Below are 22,445 nucleotides of genomic sequence, written 5' to 3'. Positions count from 1 at the left end.
TCTCCCCACATTAGTACCCCTCTGTACATACCGTGTTTACAGGAAACGTGAAACTTAGAACGTAGTTCACGAACGAAGTAGCAATGCCAAATAAGTATATTATTATTACTTGACGGGGTATTTGGATACGTAAGGAATGCACTCATTGTATAGATACCTTAATGGATTTAGGTAAAGTGGCCAACATTTGTTCTTGGACAGAAGCCTACAGAAAACCCAATCTTTGACAACCTTTTTTAAGATCGCCTGTAATAAAAATAATAATAGCAATGTCAAGGATGTGTTAAATTTTGCAATTGCTATAAAATATGATGAATTCGACGTAATAGGACGAAATTCCAATGAATGTTGACCCATGTGAGTAATTTACAAAAAATAATTCATTAGTATTATATAAAGTTCATTCTTGTGATGAAGCCAAACGTTTAATTTAAAAGAAACTTAATTTTGGAATATATTTTATAGTATCTTTTGGTAATCGTTGTAAATGGTTATTTAACTGATTTTAATAATTATTTGTAATTTCAATTTGTGATTATGATAAACAAGTGTAGTAGATACATTCTTCAATATACCTTTGATGAGAATAGGAAAAGAATAAAACAAGGTTGCTTCACGAGTAACTGCAAGGAATTAAACCAGTAATTTTGGGCCATTTTAAAATCATTTCCAATGGAAAACGACTAAGGATAATAATGTTAAATTTTTATGGTTGGAATGTAAAATATGATCTGTGTGATTTAGATTCATATAGGTAAAAACACGAGTTTTTTTATCACCATGGATGAAATGTTATGGAATATATTAGTTTCATATTTTTGGAATTAACATTATGTCAATCCCTTTATAAAAATTATATCTACAATTTGTCATTTTTTAAGTCGTAAAATATAAAAAAGAATTAGTGTTCAATCAGCTAGAATCAGTGTTGATTTAATAACATACTTGATGCCTTTGAATTTTCAGTCTGAAATAAATAATTCTCTGTTTTATTGATGAATACAACTCATAAAGCTCTACGCTTGCAGTTAAATAATGGTTCTATTGTGAATGTGACACCATTGTGTATATAGATGTGAAATTTATTATGTCCCTTTCATCTCCTGTCAGGTACACTAACTTCTAGCACAACTTAAAAATCATCCAGTTTCTATATAAGAGTATATGGATGTATTAGATTTATATAATTTACTTTTGAAGTAATATTTTAAAGAGCGAATTTAAATATACTTAAGATAGATCATCAAAGCACTGGAATAAGATTATTAAGCTAAGGAATAATAGGTTTTCAACTAGAACTTTAAAATAAAATTTTCTCGACATACAAAATGTATTACGTATGCAAATAATCTGAATATAGTTCAGGTTAATTTGCAGAGAAGGGTTGTTAGTTAGACTGATCTATTTTCGGAGAAATTTAATTATATGAAACACACTTACATCACATAATATGATAAAGTTACTCGATTATTATACTCTACCAGTATTTATGATATTACAACAGAATACTGTGTACGTAATATAATACCACATTTTATAAAGATAGCATTAGCTCATTTTCTGTGTTACGCTTGCTTTTCATTTGTTTTCATGAGACAATAACATGGTTTAGATGTTAATATAACGTATTATTTATTTGGTGTTGCAATTTATCCTTTTATAACAGCATTTATTGTATTATTTAGTTTGTCTTTAGGAATGAACTCCATCACATTAGTTTGAACTATATGAAATACCGAATAACTTTGAGGTATTTACCTATTAACATTGTTTCAGACGGGGTTGCTTACGTCTGGTAAATTAAGAAAATACAATTAATTTACTACTAGGACTGATCAAATCCCTTAGGAATTTCATATTGTAGATTATTGTGCCATGGCACAGTTTTAATAGAGTGCAACTTCTTGTCAAGACGTTGCAGACGCTACCATGTTTGTCTCGGCTTACTTGTAGTGCTATATAGATTTCCGCGATCAAGTTTTTATTTTCTGAGTTCCCAATTATTGGTGTATATTATATTCAGTAGGGATGTTCCTTGTAGACATTCTTCTTAATGTCAATATAAACCAATATATAAACATGTATTTTCTATTACTATAGAAGCTGACAGCATTTTATTTCATATTAACATACAAGCGTGAGTTTTCTTGAGATCGAAAGAGGAATTTCTCCTATGAAAACATAAATCGTATGCCGTACTAGTTTTAGTGGAGGTCTAAATTAGAAGAGATCGATAGGGTTATACTTTAATCGAAAATTATTTTCTCAGAAGCGTCAGTTAATCAAATGCAGACCTATTATTGGGTTGAAAGAGACGACATTCACTCTCTGGATATAGTAAGTAGCCTAGATGTGATATAACTATTATTTGTATCAACTAATATATGTATGGACAACTATTATTTATGTCTGACTGTCGATTTTAAGTGTGTCAGGCTAAGGAAATATGATATAGGAAAAAATGTTTTGTTTAATTTTACTAACCCATTATCGAATGAACCAAGGGGGTGGGGTGGGTATCATTTGGGATTTCATTTCGACCTCCACTTAAGACTTATACCTAACTAAAACGAAAGGCTATTGATTTATTTCTGAGAAGAAACTTCTGTTTAGAATTTTGTATTTAAATAGTGAAAATTGACACTCCGCTCTTATACTATAATGTTTTTGGTCCTTTAAAAGATATTAGTAACAGTTATTAATTTAATGGGACCCCCATTTTACTCACTTCTCCATTTTAAGTTTTGAAATGTATTTCCCCAACTCGAAGTGTATTCCTGATCTAACTATTTGTTTTTGAAAATGACAGTTCATTGTGGATTTATAAAGAACATGCGCTAAACTAGTAAAAAGTATAGTAACTGTTGTAAAAATATCTGAGGGGTTCCACGTCTAAAGCCGAGAATGGTTGTTAGAGACATAACCGTTTCAAATTTGATAAATATTTTACTTATCTACATTCCGTTGTTACTTGTACTGTATTAAATTTTAATTTTGATGTTGGAACTTTAGCGTAACGCGTTCAGTGTTGACTCTGCTGATTGTAACCTATTATTTCCTGTGTTATCTGTGCCAATGGTGTAGTACAGCGGGTACAGCGGTTATCGCGAGATAACAGAATCAAGCGACGACGAGCTTGGCTGCTGCTTGGATGCGTGAGACACTGTACTTGCAAGCAGATCCCGCTTACCTGGCCATTGGTGGTGGTTCAGAACTTACCTTTAAGCCGTTGGTCTCATGATATATTTATAGAGAGGCCTATGTTGATCCGGATAAATGAAACATTTGTTTTATTTTCCTTTTTACTAACGATCGCTTAAATAATGCAAGCAACAATATGAAACTGACTGTAGTTTATACATGGCTGACACTGAGTAACATCTCCACGCGATCTTGAGTAACCTACTGCCCAAATTCACTGCAATATTCTGACATAGTTTTTTATTTTCTTAATGTCCAATGAGTATGAAAAAAATTGTAGGCAACAGAAATATTTGTGTGTAATTTCATTCCCCCCCCCGTACCAGGGAAAGCTTAAAATAAATAAAACTGTAGTTTTGCAATAATTTATACCTCTAAAGAATATTATCGTATGCTCATTCTTGAAATAAACTTTACTTCCAGTTTAACAATAAGTAACGTTAAGCAAACATGTCTTTCACGGTATGAATTTAACTAAAATGATAAGATCTGCCATGTTAATTACAATATCGTGTTCGAATACACATGTGTCGGAGTAGGATGTATATAACAATTCATGTTAGAATTATTCACAGGTAAACAACCGTAAAATGTAGTTTCTTGTGTTTTAAATTTCGCAGTAAGTTATGGTCGTGAGTGTTACTTTTAAGCTAGGAGGGGAATTTTATATAATTTGGAGGAAAACATTTCATATGAGTTGATACTCTACACGGGTAAGTAAATGTTGTATGTATGAATTACATTATTGGGAGTTAGTCAAATTTGAACCAAAATTATTTCATAGTATGGATCTTATCAATATTTTGGTGAATATTAAGTAGAAATTTGAAGAAAATAGTTATTTGGAAACTTTCCAGAAATTGTTAAAAAGCAGACAGACGGCCCATTGAATTATCATTCAATGGATTTATGATGATTTAGCCAATCATGATAAAGCTCCGCTTCTTACTACTTTCCTAAACACGTGAATATCCTTTTTTAGCAGTTACGGTTGAGAGGCTGAACGAATTTCATGGATGTAGTTGTGTAAGCAATGCCTATATCGAATTTCCCCAGTACAAACTGGATTTATCGACACTAAAAACATACAGTTTCATGCGAACCGACAGCTACTGGTGGATGGTAAAGATCACAATCCCTGGACTCAGATGGGACAACTCCCTGCGCTCGGGTACATTAGACCAGTCCAGCGAGCACTCTCTTCATTTCTCTTGCTAGGACTTGTCTTCAAATAGCAGCAAGTATTGGCGTTAATGTATCGACGAATGTTAACTATAGTACTATCGAAACAAAATTGACACCAACATTAATTATATTTTATTAAAATGAAATACAACACTTATTTAATTATGTTTGAGCCATGAGACAATGTGCAATTAAACGTACCAAGAATCCAAACCATTCACAATATGAACTAGAAGTCAAGAATACTGAAAAAATGTAAAATTTAAAATTCATAAATTAAGTTTATATAAACTTGTTTAGATAAATTTTAATGGACCATGCTGGTAGTACAGCGTGCTCGCTAGTTTTTGTCATTTCAGGGACTGGACCTCATTTGAAATGTAACAACACAATAACCGATTGTTACAGTGTCATGGAGCAATATATAATCCAGCTACTGGTCACAGTGTGCTCGCTAGTTTGTGTCATCTAGGACACTGGACCTAATTTGAAATGTAACAGTACAATAACCGATTGTTACAGAGTCATGGAGCACTATATAATCCAGCTACTGATCACAGCGTGTTCGCTAGTTTGTGTCATCTAGGACACTGGACCTAATTTGAAACGAGCCAGTACAGATTGTTACAGTGTCATCAATATATAATCCAGCTACTGGTCACAGTGTGCTCGCTAGTTTGTGTCATCTAGCACACTAGACCTAATTTGAAATGTAACAGCACACAATAACCGAATGTTACAGTGTCACGGAGCACTATATAATCCAGCTACTGATCACAGCGTATTCGCTAGTTTGTGTCATCTAGGACACTGGACCTAATTTGAAATGTAACAGCACACAATAACCGATTGTTACAGTGTCATGGAGCACTATATAATCCAGCTACTGATCACAGCGTGTTCGCTAGTTTGTGTCATCTAGGACACTGGACCTAATTTGAAATGTAACAGCACACAATAACCGATTGTTACAGTGTCATGGAGCACTATATAATCCAGCTACTGATCACAGCGTGTTCGCTAGTTTGTGTCATCTAGGACACTGGACCTAATTTGAAATGTAACAGCACACAATAACCGATTGTTACAGTGTCATGGAGCACTATATAATCCAGCTACTGATCACAGCGTGTTCGCTAGTTTGTGTCATCTAGGACACTGGACCTAATTTGAAATGTAACAGCACACAATAACCGATTGTTACAGTGTCATGGAGCACTATATAATCCAGCTACTGATCACAGCGTGTTCGCTAGTTTGTGTCATCTAGGACACTGGACCTAATTTGAAATGTAACAGCACACAATAACCGATTGTTACAGTGTCATGGAGCACTATATAATCCAGCTACTGATCACAGCGTATTCGCTAGTTTGTGTCATCTAGGACACTGGACCTAATTTGAAATGTAACAGCACACAATACCCGATTGTTACAGTGTCATGGAGCGCTATATAATCCAGCTACTGGTCACAGTGTGCTCGCTAGTTTGTGTCATTTAGGGCACTGGACCTAATTTGAAATGTAACAGCACACAATACCCGATTGTTTCAGTGTCATGACACTATATAATCCAGCTACTGATCACAGCGTGTTCGCTAGTTTGTTTCTTCTAGGACACTGGACCTAATTTGAAATATAACAGCACACAATAACCGATTGTTACAGGTGTCGAGCACTATATTAATCCAGCTACTGATCGTGTAGCGTTTTAAAGCTACATTGATTTATTTTTTTTATTAAAACTTAAATTAAATAAAAATTTTGGGATTGAAATATTGGGACTTAAATTTAGATTAGATTGTGAAAAAAAATGGCAGGGTAAAAACTAACAATGTAATCCTTTGGCAAGTTAGTACTGGTAGTTTTAAATTGTTAGGAAGGCAGGTTTGACTGCCTTGAATTGATTAGAAACTTGTCTTGTTGCGAGTATTGTTCTCCGCTGGTTTGATACAGCTGGACCAATGAGAGAGTACCACCACGGATATCCTGCAAAGTTGATTTTGGAAAAGGGAAGTATTTAAGCGCCCCGCTCATAATTTTTGTCGCCCTTCTTTTGGTTTTTTTCGTGAGTAACTTTAATTGCAGTGCGCCGTATTTCTTAAATTTTTCCGCGAGTGATTTTGAGGTAAGCACCAAATTTATTGTACGTTTTATTGAAACACTTATCCTAATCTGATTTTTAAATTAATTCTGTAGTCTTTTTTATAGGAAAAAAATTAAATTCAAAGAAACTACAGAGCATTCTAAATAAACTTATTTTCGAAGAACAATAGAGCATAATAAATCATACAGGTTACATTTGGTTCATGCTTGCAAGAGAAGTGAATTAAAATTGAACTTTGTTAATAACTTTAATTGAGATTTGGAAAAGTAGTAATTTATTTAATATTTATTTAAACTGGAACTGTTTTATTGTGAATTATTAATTGAAAATTAATTGAATTTTAATAATTGTTAGAGAGAGAGTTGTAATCTGAATTGCAAGAGACTTGAAAGTTATGGTTCAAATAGTGTAAAGAGAAGTTTAAATTTTTATTTTGAATTTTGGAGTGAACTTAGAAAGTGAACATTTTTTATTTTAGTTTATTTCCAAGTGGTATTTCATATTTATTTTAACACTTTATTATTTTATTTTATGAAGAGAGCTCTGATTTTTTATTTTGATATATTTGATTAATATTTTTATTTCTTTCCAAAGGAATTTTAAAATTTACTAAACGGTTTGTCAATTCTTTGTGGAAAATAGAGTGATAAAAATTCTGAAACGTTGAACTTATTAATTTGCCAGTTTAAAAAATAAATCCATTGTTTTTATTTACAACTGTGATTTTTATTTTAGACAAACCAGATAATATTTAATAGTAGTTAACAAATTTTTAGTAATACATTGTGGCTTAATATTCACTAGGATCTTTACTAATACAAAAATATATTTTATATCGTCTTGGATGTATTATTGATGATTTAAATATTAATTGACTGCGCCACTCTGCTTGTAAAGTAATCCAGTGAATTTTTAAATAAACTTATACAAACTGTTATAAACTTTGTTAGAAAACTTTGGCAAGAACTTTTGTTGTCTAGTTAAGTTAAATTTATTTAACAAAAAAAAAAAATGGCTCTCAAAGTGGACCTTTTTAAGTAAGGACGAATTAATTTATGAACTGTGGTTCCGTGGTGTGGAAACAATTACTGATAGCACTGTAGATAAAACTTAGAAAGCTATTGAGACAGGTAGTAGGTTGGTAACATTGTTGGGCCAAATAAGCTAAATTTGTCTAGTAAAGCAGAGTGGCGCAGTGAATATAACGACTTGGATTGTTGATATTAATATCAACAATCCCAAGTCGTTATATGATCACAGCTATGTTCCGCTAGTTTGTGTCATCTAGGACACTGGACCTAATTTTAAATGTACAGCACAATAACCGATTATTACAGAGTCATGGAGGGAGCTCTATATAATCCAACTACTGGTCACAGCGTGCTCGCTAGTTTGTGTCATCTAGGACACTGGACCTAATTTATTAAATGTAACAGCACAATAACCGATTATTACAGAGTCATGGAGCACTTATATAATCCAACTACTGGTCACAGCGTGCTCGCTAGTTTGTGTCATCTAGGACACTGGACCTAATTTTTAAATGTAACAGCTACAATAACCGATTATTACAGAGTCATGGAGCACTATATAATCCAACTTCTGATCACAAGCGTGCTTTCGCTAGTTTGTGTCATCTAGGACAATGGACCTAATTTTAAATGTAACAGCACAATAACCGATTATTACAGAGTCATGGGAGCACTATATAATCCAACTTCTGATCACAGGCGTGCTCGCTAGTTTTGTGTCATCTAGGACACTGGACTAATATTAAATGTAACAGCACAATAACCGATTATTACAGAGTCATGGAGCACTATATAATCCAACTAGTCTGATCACAGCGTGTTCGCTAGTTTGTGTCATCTAGGACACTGGACCTATTTTAAATGTAACAGCACAATAACCGATTATTACAGAGTCATGGGAGCACTATATAGAATCCAACTTCTGATCACAGCGTGCTCGCTAGTTTGTGTCATCTAGGACACTGGACCTAATTTTAAATGTAACAGCACAATATAACCGATTATTAACAGAGTCATGGAGCACTATAGAATCCAACTCTGATCACAGCGTGCTTCGCTAGTTTGGTGTCATCTAGGACACTGGACCTAATTTTAAATGTAAACAGCACAATAAACCGATTGTTACAGAGTCATGCAGCACTATATAATCCAACTACTGGTCACAGCGTGCTCGCTAGTTTGTGTCATCTAGGACACTGGACCTAATTTGAAATGTAACAGCACAATAACCGATTGTTACAGTGTCATGGAGCACTATATAATCCAGCTACTGATCACAGCGTGTTCGCTAGTTTGTGTCATCTAGGACACTGGACCTAATTTGAAATGTAACAGCACAATAACCGATTGTTACAGAGTCATGGAGCACTATATAATCCAGCTACTGATCACAGCGTGTTCGCTAGTTTGTGTCATCTAGGACACTGGACCTAATTTGAAATGTAACAGCACAATAACCGATTGTTACAGTGTCATGGAGCACTATATAATCCAGCTACTGATCACAGCGTGCTCGCTAGTTTGTGTCATCTAGGACACTGGACCTAATTTTAAATGTAACAGCACAATAACCGATTATTACAGTGTCATGGAGTACTATATAATCCAACTTCTGATCACAGCGTGTTCGCTAGTTTGTGTTATCTAAGACACTGGACCTAATTGGAAATGTAACAGCACAATAACCGATTGTTACAGTGTCATGGAGCACTATATAATCCAGCTACTGATCACAGCGTGTTCGCTAGTTTGTGTCATCTAGGACACTGGACCTAATTTGAAATGTAACAGTACAATAACCGATTGTTACAGAGTCATGGAGCACTATATAATCCAGTTACTGATCATAGCGTGCTCGCTAGTTTGTGTCACCTCAGCTAGTGGTCATCATTCGTCATGTAACAACACCATAATCAACTGTTTCAAAACTCTTAATGGAGGAAAATACGCTGGAAATGTGTTCACGATACCGCAATTGGTACGTCCGATATTTTATGTTATTGTTTTATTATTTGAGTAAGATGGGTTTGGTCGAAGTGTACTATATTTGTTATTAAACTTTAAACAATAATCCACAATACAAACAAAGTTAAGATAGCATGGTGATTTAAAACGCATGCGATTCGTATCTATTAGATTCCTTTGAAATGTTAAATGGTTAAGTATCAGCGAAACGTCATTGAGGGTGCTGGCCAAATCACGATATATCGTGAACGAATATACCTAGAATATTCCATGAATCTTCATTTCTTCATGGGAAACGTCAAGTTGTAATGATTATGCAAATTCCAGTACCAAACTTGGCTGAGCGTCAGTAAAGCCTAACTTTCCACAAGATATCTCGAGAACGAATTGAAATACATAGGTACTTAAAATTTGTAAGTCTTTTACCACTAGACTAGCATCATTACCATATGCCTGCGTATATGTTTGTCTGTCTGTCTCTCAATGAAGAATGTCTTGAAAACCAACTACATTGTAACTTTGTATTTAACTTAATTTCTGTATACGCAAAATCGGGTTAGAATAAGAATTAGTTTCTTTCATTTTTTAAAAACATATAAAATAACAAACATTCTATTTGTTTGTTTATGAACTAATTCTGTAAAAATTGACTAAACACCTGTTGATTTATATTTTTTATTAGTATAGAAGTCACGGGATACATATCTACTATTGGCTTCGAAAATTCTATCCATATTGTCTTTTTCAATAAATTCTTTTTCATCTCCACAATGGATTTCATTATCGGAGCTTCTTCTTTACGTATAAAGCTCCTTTTTCACATTTTTGTTATGTCGTGAGTTTACTTCGTTAAAATTCCTTCCATATTGTTGATGATTATTTTCATAATTCCTGTTGAACCTCTTGAAAACTCAGAGTCTCCAGTAAAGTTTAGCCTTGATCAAAAGATGTAATCTTCGGCGAAGCTCATCGGTAAATAAATAAGATGAGAAGCAACAATTTTCTGCATTCAAAAAACTGTGTTGAACTTTTAATGTTACTAACTAACGTGCTTTTACTGATCCGAAGGATCTTATGAGAGCCAGTGATGTTCTCCAACATTTATACATATAAAGGCAATTTGTTTTGTTTTATACAAACTCTATATTATATACAGTCTACGTAACTCAACAATAAACTTAAGTAATGACACTAATAGTTTACCTTCTGTGACTGGCCTTGACAAAAACTTAATTTTCAATATTTTTCCAATTTTTGGATTAGGAGTTGGAGAGGGTAATGGATTACGAACATATGCCATAGTTACTTATTGCAAACACTGAAATACAACACGATGTTTACACAAACTCATTTGGGCTTTCTTCTCACTACTTACGGTTCATAACTTTGTATAGTGGTTCTATTAATCTGGAGTTGCTGTTGTAATATATGAATAAATTGCTCTGTTTATTTATTGAGTAAGTAATAATATGCGTAATATTGCTTTATTTATTACGTGTTCTGTGCATTGTGCAAGGAAGGATATGCTCTGCTATATGAATAATATATCTATACATTTGTTTTAGGTATTGTACAAGGAGTTTACAGCCATGCTGTGTTCCAGCTCATTTTTGGAATCTCATAATGCCAATACTCTTGATATGACGTTTGAATTATTAGGTGGCAAGATAATCATATACCAAAATTGCAAGTAAATAATGTATATTTTTATGTTAATATATATGTATGATACAATTTATATATATATATATATATATATATATATATATATAGTAGACATATGCGTAACTATGATAATTAAAGTAAATTTTATATCAATAAAATAAATATAATAAAATGTATATATATATATTTATTTATTTCATTGATATAAAATGTACTTTAATTATCATAGTTACGCATATATCTACTCTACGACTGCATTGTGTACTTTTAAACTATATGGACAATATCTCTAAATGTTACTAAACATAAAATATGTACATTCAATGTGTTAAATGTGTAAATGATCAGATGATTGTAGAACCTTTCCACGCTTTATGATATCCTACAATATTTTTAGATTTTTTATACAGGCTGCTAACTTCTATAAATATATCTATGAATATAAATGTATCTAGTCATCTAGTTTGGTAACAAGCTATCTAACATGCTTAGAATTTTATATGATATTGGATAAACCCAAAATATTTGTATATTTATATGAAATCCACTTTAAATCGTGTCACTACATGAATTTAGCCTTTTACACATTGGCATCGGAATTATAGTTCACTCGAACTAGAAGTGCTCATGCACGTGAAGAGCCTACAAAATTGCAAGAGAAGACGCAGTAACTGCTAGTATGTAGCCAAAATATTTAAAAAGAACCACTGCTGACAGCTTTTGAGGTTTACTTTTTTTTAGTAATTCTGCAAAACGCTGAGGAAACTAGTGCTGAGGAACGTTACCATCGCTGTACAAGTAAAAACAATGGGAGCACCAACAAAATCTAACAAAAAGAGGCAGAAAGCAAGCGTTTTGTATATATATATATATATATATATATATATATATATATATACATTGCTCATTCAATAGCATTTAGAATGTTATTATCTGTAGGGAGAGAAGCTATGGTCACACCCTATAGCATGTTTAAACCCAATAACTTTCTTCATTATCTTATACGTTAAGTATAAATCAAGTTTGAAATTCGCCTGAATATGTGGTATTGAATTTTGATTTATTCACAGCGGTTGAGGTCCTTGTCGTGTTTGAAAATTGAGTCCATGTTTAAAAAAATTGCTAGCACTTGAAAAGTTGACAGAAAAATTTAAATAATATTTTACTACTACAAGTGTAAGAAAACTTAACTTCTCGTATGGTATATATTTTTACAACCCACACTAATAAAGAATAATTTCTATTTGTAAAGACAAAGTTGTATGGGCACCCGACGTGTTATAAAATAAATGCACGATGATCTTTGGGTAAGCTGCTTAGAGTTCTGGAACTGAATGGCATTTCCGTACGTGTGGCATATTCATATTCTATTTTTAATTCTATTTTGAAATCAATATTAAATACGAAGAACGCTAAAATGGTTATAGGCAATCATGCATATTGATTTAACATAAATATATCAATGTTTTATAGTGTGCAAATGTTTAAACCGACAAAGAAGTTGTGACTGTATTAGATGCTGGTTGAACTGCCACATGCTAGTTCGACACCGAGAGGGGCTGTCGTAAACTCAATGTGAGGCGAATAAATTTTTATAAGTACGTATTTAGTTAAAAGAGTTACTACATACATTCAATCAGACTATCTTAGTAAACATTGCCACAAAGTTAGTAAATCTTCATTTAAACAAGAATATCAATTAGAATTCTAAACTTCTAATAACCTTGATAAAAACCTTATAATAAAAAAATAAACGTAATTCAAAAAACCAAAATCAAAATTTAAAATTTAACAGTAGAAATAAAGAAAGAAACTTTATTTCTCACATATAAAAAATTTACAGATACGAATTTTATAAAATTGTACAGACTAACCAAAAAAAAACATTACAATTACTTACAACACATAACAATACATACGAGTACATACACTAACAACTACTAACTTACTACATATACATCACTCTGAGAAATAAAGAGAAAAACTCCAAGGCAAAGCCTGTTTGGAGTCTCATATCATAAAATTAACAGAAAAACTAAGCAGCTTTACAAACAGTACACTAATATTAATTTAGCAAAACTTATTATATTTACTCTAAATGAAGTACGTGAAAAACACTACTAAATTAATACATAAAAAATAAAAAATCTTAACTATACATAAAATAATCAACTAAGCCTAAATGTAAAAAATTAAACAAATAAACATGGAGAACATAATGAACATAACTAGAACATAAAGTTAGATGATGCATTATTATCATTATTGGAAACAGATTACAAGGAAAAGGAAATAATCTCATTTTAAACATTAATTTTAATAAAAGTACTTCTTCAATATCCTTCATAAGACAATAGCCACTTTTTAAGCTGTTTTAGAAAAATATTAATTGAATATTGACTCTTTATATGCTGCGGTAACAGATTAAAAAGTTTTGGTGCTAAAAAAATAAAAAGTCTTTGTGAGAAAGTAATTTGAAGGCTTTCGCACTAATGAGTCTTCTGCATTTCTTAAATTTAAGTTTAAATTTATTTGTTGAATTTACTTAGATTCTTGCTTCTCAAGAAAAATATTTTAAAACTTTAAAAACAAACAATATTTTAAAGGAAGAATATTCAATCTCAAAAACAAAGGGTAGATGATTCAGTATTCTTTCTTTCCATGATTATTCTTATAAAATGTTTTTGAACTGTAAATTATAGGCTTTAAATTAGTTATGTACGTTCCTCCTAAGCCCTGTTACATTTTTCCTATCGTTCATCCCATTACCCACTCTACTCATAAACTCAAGCAAAGCCGTTTCCGTACTCATGACTTGTCTAAATCCATACTGATTTGCACTGAAAAAATTTGTATTTTCGAGAAATTGTAACAACTTTTTTTTCATGATTTTCACAAATATATTTGCAAATGTGGACAGTAATGATATAGGTCTGTAGTTATTACAAGAGGTTCTAGAATCGTTTTTATATAAATTGGTATGACTACAGCTTCTTTCAACTTTTCTGGAAAATCCCCTGTCTCAAAGCTCAAGTTTATAATATAAAGCAAGACATCTGCAAATTTGCTATATGTATCTTTAACCAATGACGTGCTAATACCATCTAGAACCTGTTGCGGTACTTGTTTTTAAGGAATTAATTGCTATTATAAGCTCATTTAAAGTTGGAGGAAATAAAAACATTGATTGAGTGGTCCATTGTTTCATAAATAATCTTTATATATTCGTGTAATCAATATTATTTGGTTTCTTAATTGTTTTGCTTAGTTCGCCAGGAATAGATAAAAAATAATTGTTAAATTCATTAGCCACTATTTCGGGATCAGATACTATATTACAATTTACTTCCAAAGCTATCACAGAATTATTGCATTTTTTCTGACCCGTTATGTCCTTTACAATACCTACTCCATGTTTTTTTTAGAATTACCATTGTAGTTTTTAAAAGCTCAGAATAGTATTTGTTTTTTAGAACACGTATATCAATCAGCAACTTATTTCTAAATTCTTTAAACTGTTTCTGCATTACTTCGTTATTAGGATTTTTCTTAAGATTCTTAAAATAGATTTATTTCTAATTTAAATAGCTTGCATATAGCTGAATCAATCCAAGGTTTAAGTTTAGTTATGTTAGATTTTTTTCGATGTTACGACCCTTTTTGAATTTGTAATTATAAGATTTAATTTATTATAAAATAGGTCAAAGGCTATAGAAAGCGTTACACTGCTGAAAAACGTCATACCAATCTGCCATCTCGAGGTTTTTAATCAGCTGTTCAATTGTTGACGCGATAAGACAACTGCGCGACCTCGAGCAAGTCAGACGGCGCGGGAGGGGCTCCTACCTGCATACAAACAGCTGTCATGTAGTGGCCTGATACACATACGTCAATAACACTCGCCTCAATTTCCAATTTGTTTTTGTTCGCTGATTTTACAAGAACATGATCTAAACATGTTTTTTGAATTCGTATTTACTCTAGTAGGGTCGTAAATAAGCGATTTCTATTCCATTACAAGCCAAAGTAAGTTTATAATCGTCAATTTCTGAATTATCATCTAAAATATTTATATTCATGTCACCCAAAATCAACATAACCTTACACATCTTAATGTTTGGTTTTTGTAGATACTGTCTTAATTCATCAATGAAATTTTTAATAGGATTTTGGTGTCTTTTATATACTTTGGTACTTTGGTTTAAGATTTCAATACTTTCAATGTAATCCATTAGACGTTACTTTTTACCAATCAAAGTATATCAAATAGGTTATTAGATACCATATAACACTTATAACTAACTATATATACAACACTATAACTATATACAATACTTTTAGTACAGCAATTAAATTTTGTCAAGGTCAGCCTGGCATTGAACAACAGTTACAGGTCCATTATCTTCTTTTCTGAGAAAGATCTTACCTCCTCGCACCCAAAGCCACTTGTAACCTCGTTCCCTCCGCACTTGCCTCGCCATGCGCAGCAACCTCCTCCTCGTCGGAGACAATGATTCATTCACGTAAATAGGGTTATCCGATGCCAAGTTCAGGTGTCTGGTGGAGAAGTCTCTTTTCTCTCGTCTCTTTTTCAGCAGGGGCCTCTGCATCTACTCTCCTGAAAAATTTTACAATTATGCCTGGAGTTTCCTTTGTATTAACCTTTTTACCCAGGGTATGGCAGGCATCTATCATCTTATCTTCAATATCTACACCTAAGGCCTTGCCTACATCCTTGACCGTCTGAATGTTGTCATTATTTTGTACTGGGACGCCTTGTATTTCTACGCAATTCCTGCGAGAATATTGATCTGCCCTCATCAAGCCTAATTTCCAAAGTGTGTACTCTTTCCTTCAAAAAACTTATTTTTCAGCAGTTAGGCTATCAATTCTTTCCAAATACTGTTTCATTTTCTCAGTTTGCTCTTTTAAGGTTTTAGTATTTTCTTCCAAAGTATCGTTCAAGGCCTCATAAGACCTATTAAACTCTTTAATTGAGTTTTTATGTTCATTAGTTAAATCCTGTATAGCTTTAAAAACATCTTGTAATGTTAGCTTACCCTCAGTAGCCTCGGATTCTAATGACATACTACGACGTCTGGCTTTCGCTACATGGGCCACATCTCCATGTAAGACCAGCACTAGATAAATATTCAATATCTACTTTACTCAACTTAACACATGTTCCGTGAAATTCGTATTCACAATCACAGCAAGTAGTTTTTAATCTGTTTCGTGCTAAAGGATTTCATACATACCCCACACAGCGCCATGTTTAGGTTATGTTGACGTTTCACACTCAATGTAATTATAATTCTACAAAAAACACTACACTTGCACTGAATCAATGAAATATTTAATACATATAGGCTAAAGTAAGCTTTTACCAACAGAAATAGCTCATTTATTTGAGTTTAACTGCATAATCACGAACTCAATCAGGAGCCCACTCACAACGTCTGCACTACCTAACAGCTGCGCCATTACTGAGAATAGAAAATGTAAAATGCGAATGTCAAAAACCACTATATTGCACAAACCGGTAGATCCTTCCAAAATTACATTTAATAAGCATGTAAAAGCATTAAGGACAATATCTAATTCAATGTTGAACATTCAAATCATATTGAATTTCCACACACAAATAATGAAAACAATCTTGAAATTTTACACATTTACAAGAAAAGTCACCTAAATCTAGGACATTTAGTATTTTACTAAAGTGCCAAAATTATTCCTGGTGTACTATTAAATGGCAAAGATAAATACATATATTAAGTACACAAAAGTCACAAAGTTAGTTATAAAATATATTAATTTATTAGTATTATTTGTTTTATTTTAATTTTATTTGCCCTAAACTAGTACCTGAGGATCAGTTCTCTTAATTTTAAGTGTACATTGTACGAATGAAAACAATTACGTTCTAGGTGGTTTATACTTCTTATCTTAATTTGTTTGTGCATATTTAGATAGTGAGCGGAACTCTGCTGAATAGTTTAACGTTTGGAAAGTAACAAAGTATTATCATAACACATTATTAAGGCAAAGAATGTTCATTGAAGTGATATCGTCTTTTCATCGTGTGAGAATGAATCGTCTAAAAATAGAGAGCTCTTATATAAGAAAGTTCGAAGTTTGAATTTATATTTAGTTTTAGGAGAAACACAAGTGCAGTTCTTCTAGAAAACCACGTGAATTGCTCAAAACTTGTCGCAAAATTACATTATGTATTACACAAGGTCTGTGCTTGAAGGAGTTACTTTCTACTCCAAGTGATGATAGTAATATAAATTACAAATGTTTCATGTACGAGTTCTCCCAATCATCGAAAATCTACTCTACTTCTATTTATGACATTTTTCTCTCACTTTCCACTTGTATTGCTAGTAATTTATCAATAACTATACCAATCTGATACAACATAGACCTATTATTTTGAATTTAAGATTTAATAAGAATAGTCTAAGTAAAAGTTGAAATATAAAGTAACTTATATTTAGTTTTTTATGTGCAACATTAGCAAGATGTTTGTTTCTTCTGTAAACAATTGCAGGCTAGTTGTTATTTCTACGTTACAGGTAGTAACAATTTTATTTTAGAATATAATATAGATTCAAATGTAATTTATGAGTATTTAAATATAGCCTAAGTATCTCTGATGTCGAAAAGATACAAGGCATATTCGTTTTGAATGCTTTCACCACCAATAGTTTATGGATCTTTTCAGACAGACGTGGATTCTAGATTCCAACAGTAAGTCTCTCCCAAACCCAGATTTCAGATGCTGCACTAAGCGGAATTGAGCTAATTCAATATTCCCATTGATTCAACATTTTCTACAACGAATTTACTGGTGGAATGATATAATAAATAATTTGTTTATTACTATGCATTTAGCTTGAAAGTTAACGTGATGTTAAAATCTGTAAAATGTTCCTATAAGTACAGCTTGTTGTTTGTTACAGATACCTAACAGAAATAGAATTTAACATCGGGTATGAATGGTTCGAGGGTTATTTTACTATAGAACGTAAGTATTTGGTTTTAAACCATAAACAATAAATCTAGTCCTATTTAGTATCTGGAGAAGGTAACACTTAGGTAACAAATAGAATAAATAGATGAGACTAGCTAAATAAAATTACAAGATTTCGTAATAATATTTTAAGAATTAACTATTAAACTAGTCAGGAGACAATATACTGTTTATCAATACTAGTATTGAACTTGCCTACTTTTTATGCTCAATGTAAACTTTTAAGTTTGGTAATTGAAACGCAATAAATGAAATTCAATATCATCAATTCCAGTGATTTAGGCATACTATTTAGCAGTAATACACATTTTTTAATCTTTAATATAAAATTTTGTGTGTGAATTAAAATTAATATGAACTTTAAAAATTAACAATTAAAAATTAACCATACACTTTTAAAATTTTAATAGCCTACTTTGTAAATAATAATTTCCAAAATAATACCTGTAGTTATATATTCAATTCACAACAGATTCTTCTGAAACAGAAATCGAAACCAACATAAAACATATCACTGCAATACTTTTAGATTCATTTAAAGACTGATTACATGGCCTCAGGCCTCAGAGTATACAAGCCTGGTTAACAAACAAATGACAACGATATTTTGTATCTTCCGACGTTTTTCTATTATACGTTTTGAAATATACCATTATGTGTCAGTAACCTGTGTAACAATGCAATGTATATCCTCGATCTGTGTGACCATGCGACTTTGACGAGGGTCTCTCTAACCAGTCCTTAAACACTATAAAACATCACGATATGTGTGGGACCTTATAAGAATAGCTCTTGATAGATCTATCGGTGGAGGAGCTCCGGTAATTCTAGGGTAACACGTATATGTGCACCGTCTCTCTGATCGACTGTGTGCTTCTTTCGTTACTCTTGTTATCAGTAACGCTCTTTGCTACATCTTGTTATCAGTTTATTTTTATGGAATTGTAAATTGCTGAATTACTTTGAATATACTTGTTTATGTTAAACATTGTTTAATACTACGGTTAGTTCTAAATAGTTTATAGGATGCTCAATTGACATCGGAGTATTTAACTGTCTCTTCTCATTTTTCAGTTGGTGGAGTTAGCTTAACTTGCTACGCGAATTACTTCAAACACAAATGCATTGGTTTCTATTGTTGCCATGAAAAGGGTAAGACATTGTAAATGATTCTGATTAGCTTGGGAAATGTACGTTAAATAGTTTACAAACATTTAAGCCATTATTGTTTTGTAAAGTATTAAAAAAATAGATGCATGAATTATGGACGAAGGCCTATGGCTTTCATTAGTAATAATTAAGGTGAAAGAACAAAATATTCTTTTATTCAATGCATGTGACCATACATAACAAATCATTTATACCCAGAGCCATCAAACTCATCTGGTATTGAGGAAGATCATTTGGTATTTATATATGGAGATATTTATCTATCTTTTTGTGGTTAATAGTCAGCAGAAGACGCATTTTTCTTGTTCTTTGGGCATTGAACGTCTCTATCATTATATATTCAATAACGAAACCACAAGCACAGAAATAAAACTCAATAGATTAAATTGTTATAGGCCATAAGCTGAGAGGAGTCCACTTGCATTGTATAAGCTCACGACCAAAATTTTCGTATAACCGGTAGAGGCATACAAAAGAATCCAAGTCAGAGTCAATAAGTCGTGATTTACTAAATTTACAAGTGGGAAGTTATCGAAAAGGTTAAACATATTAAATAATAGTTTTATCTTTAGATTATATTTATCTCATCATCATCATCATCACCATCAGACAATGGGATGAAGAGATTTAGAATGTGGGTTCTATTGATTGGCTGACGATGATTAAGTTTTTGTTTAACAGATTGTCTGCAGCTAAGAAAATATTACCTGAAGATAAAGTTTCTCTTTAATTAAAAAAAAACTGTCGATACCTTCTTATAAGAATACCACAAATACTGTCTCTGCTGACGATTAATTCCTTGAAAAACAAAGTTTTGTGCTTCTGATATGCAAATTGGCTCTAGTTTCTTGGATTATAACTAATTTAATATTACACGTATAATTAATTATAGAGAAAAAACACTTTCTTGAACTATTGAACTATACATCTGTATACAAGTTTTCGGTGATTTTAGATTAAACTAAATGTGAAGATCATTTCCATTCCACCAATACAATATAAGTTTCTATTTTGACAAGCTGAAAAGTTAATTCAAGCTATTTCATGCTGTTATAAACAAGTAGTTGTTTTTGTCAAGTAAAGCCAAATGGATGTAATGGAAAGACCATATCTTTACCGTTGCTGCTAAATTATCTTAACATATTTTACTCTGTCCAACTAGCCTTAACCCCTGAAGGATTATACTCGTAGTATCTCTCTGAACCAAGCGGTGTAACACGCAAGCTGTCCTATGACTAATATACTATGCTCTCGTTGTGCATGTTTATTTTATTACATATTCTACTTGCAAAAATATAGACAATAATTTCGAAAAAATTGTAAAGCTGATATTAGAATATTTATGACTACTGTATTTTAACCATGTTAGGATTTTTTTATATTTTGCCTAGGGTTATCACACTTTATAAGATTAATCCAGAGGATAAACAAATATAAAACTAAATTTTTATGCCATGTCGTCAGTTGATAACTCAGAGCAGCGAGGTAATCGAGTTGGTGGAGGGGGGAGATAGCTCTGTTAGTATGACTTTTAGTTGTAAGAATATACGGCTTCATCGACCTGAGAGTTAAAAAGAGTCACTAGTCATAAATGGAACTGAACATTTTACTTAATTATTTTCTTAATGTTGGTGTATGTAAATACATTTTGCAAACATCATATAAACAAAACAGTTATACTCCTAATTGAATTTATATTTTTCAAATTTAACAGGATGATATTCATAAAAAATCTCAAACAGATAAAATGTGGTTCTTATGTTCCAGGATTAATAGACCACTTCTACTTATTGGTATGCTCCAAATCAACCAGCCTAAAATATATTGAGGAAGCAGTTGGCGCTGTTGACACTATATTGGACACGTGTGGGGTACCGGACGTTGATAACTTATGTAATATCATTTGTTAACTTTCTTTTGAATATACCAAATATATTAATCCTTATAAATGTAATTAAAGGTTATTTCATATTTTTCAAAAAAAATGTTTAGATGCAAAATGTTTCCTTAACTTAATATATGTCTTGTTTTAAATGAAATAATGGAAATTATTATATTACAGACAATTTCAATATTATATAATCCGGCATACCTAAAAAATGGACCTACTGAATATATATTGTGGATTGGAACAATGGGACTTTTGGATCATGAATAATAAATTATGAAACGTTAGGAGATTAATCGAGTGTAAATCTCGTCTATTTTTGAGGCAGAGGAGCGAGCAACAAAAAGAAGTTCCCATTTCTACCTCATAGAACATTAAGATATTGGACATGCAAGAGTGATGCAGACATTATTCCATCATTTGCTCTTATAGGGCGCGGAACTTAAGAATACTCTTAATGATATGGAATAAAACAGTAAACTTTCTTTTGACCGCTAAGAGGACTTGAATAAAATGAAAAAGCTGCCCATAACTGTCCAGAAAAGGAATATCTACACAATTGGCAGGACTTGGATGCACGCTATCCTTACAGAGAAAAAATACTGGAGAAATTAATCTTTTTTGGTAGTAGCCAAGGGTGGAGATAGACAAAGAGATAATCAGTCACTCTAACTGGAACTGATTTAAGAACTGTATCGAATTATACGGGACAAGCTAAGAGTTTTGAAGGGTTTCCTTACAGGAATTTTATCACTGAACATTTATGGAAAATTGAGATTTGAAAAGGCGGTACCTGCGAATCCTGTCAGGGAGGAAAGAAAAAAAACTGTTGGTAGTTATTCCAGTATTTCAATACCTCGGGAAGGTGGGGCTGTCAGAACCACAGGAACTGTGGTTTTCCCAATAGATATTCTATATATTTATGTTTTATTCAATTCGAATAAATAAACAAATTGTTTTGGAATTTTTTCGGGAGTTATAGGACATCTTTTCGTGTGTTGTAATTGCTACATTTCGACACATTAAGTTTATTTTATTTATTAGAGAAGCATTTTACTTTCCGATAGAAGAATATTTACGTTTAATATGAAGTTAAGCGGCAAGGAAAAGATCTTGGCCGGCACGGAGTCGTGTAGGCTGATCGGCGATAAGTAATAAGCGATAAGAGATAAGCGACTCTTCTTTGGTGTTTAG

The 22,445-nt window shown here is 32.1% G+C and overlaps 1 protein-coding gene across 1 annotated transcript; it reads left to right on the top strand.

Annotated features, from left to right (window-relative positions):
• The first annotated feature begins 3,776 nt into the window (after positions 1-3,776).
• Positions 3,777-21,317, top strand: LOC124365245. Its single transcript, XM_046821209.1, has 6 exons — positions 3,777-3,914; positions 9,337-9,502; positions 11,055-11,179; positions 18,123-18,187; positions 19,268-19,345; positions 21,131-21,317. Exons 2-6 carry the CDS (start codon positions 9,341-9,343, stop codon positions 21,271-21,273), a joined length of 573 nt encoding a protein of 190 aa, XP_046677165.1. The 5' UTR covers positions 3,777-3,914; positions 9,337-9,340; the 3' UTR covers positions 21,274-21,317.
• Positions 21,318-22,445: the final 1,128 nt, after the last annotated feature.

The sequence above is a fragment of the Homalodisca vitripennis genome, chromosome 6 (assembly GCF_021130785.1).
Source record: "Homalodisca vitripennis isolate AUS2020 chromosome 6, UT_GWSS_2.1, whole genome shotgun sequence".
NCBI classification, from domain to species: domain Eukaryota; kingdom Metazoa; phylum Arthropoda; class Insecta; order Hemiptera; family Cicadellidae; genus Homalodisca; species Homalodisca vitripennis.
The sequence above is the reverse complement of the archived record's forward strand: the minus strand, read 5'-3'. Positions and strand labels throughout refer to the sequence as shown.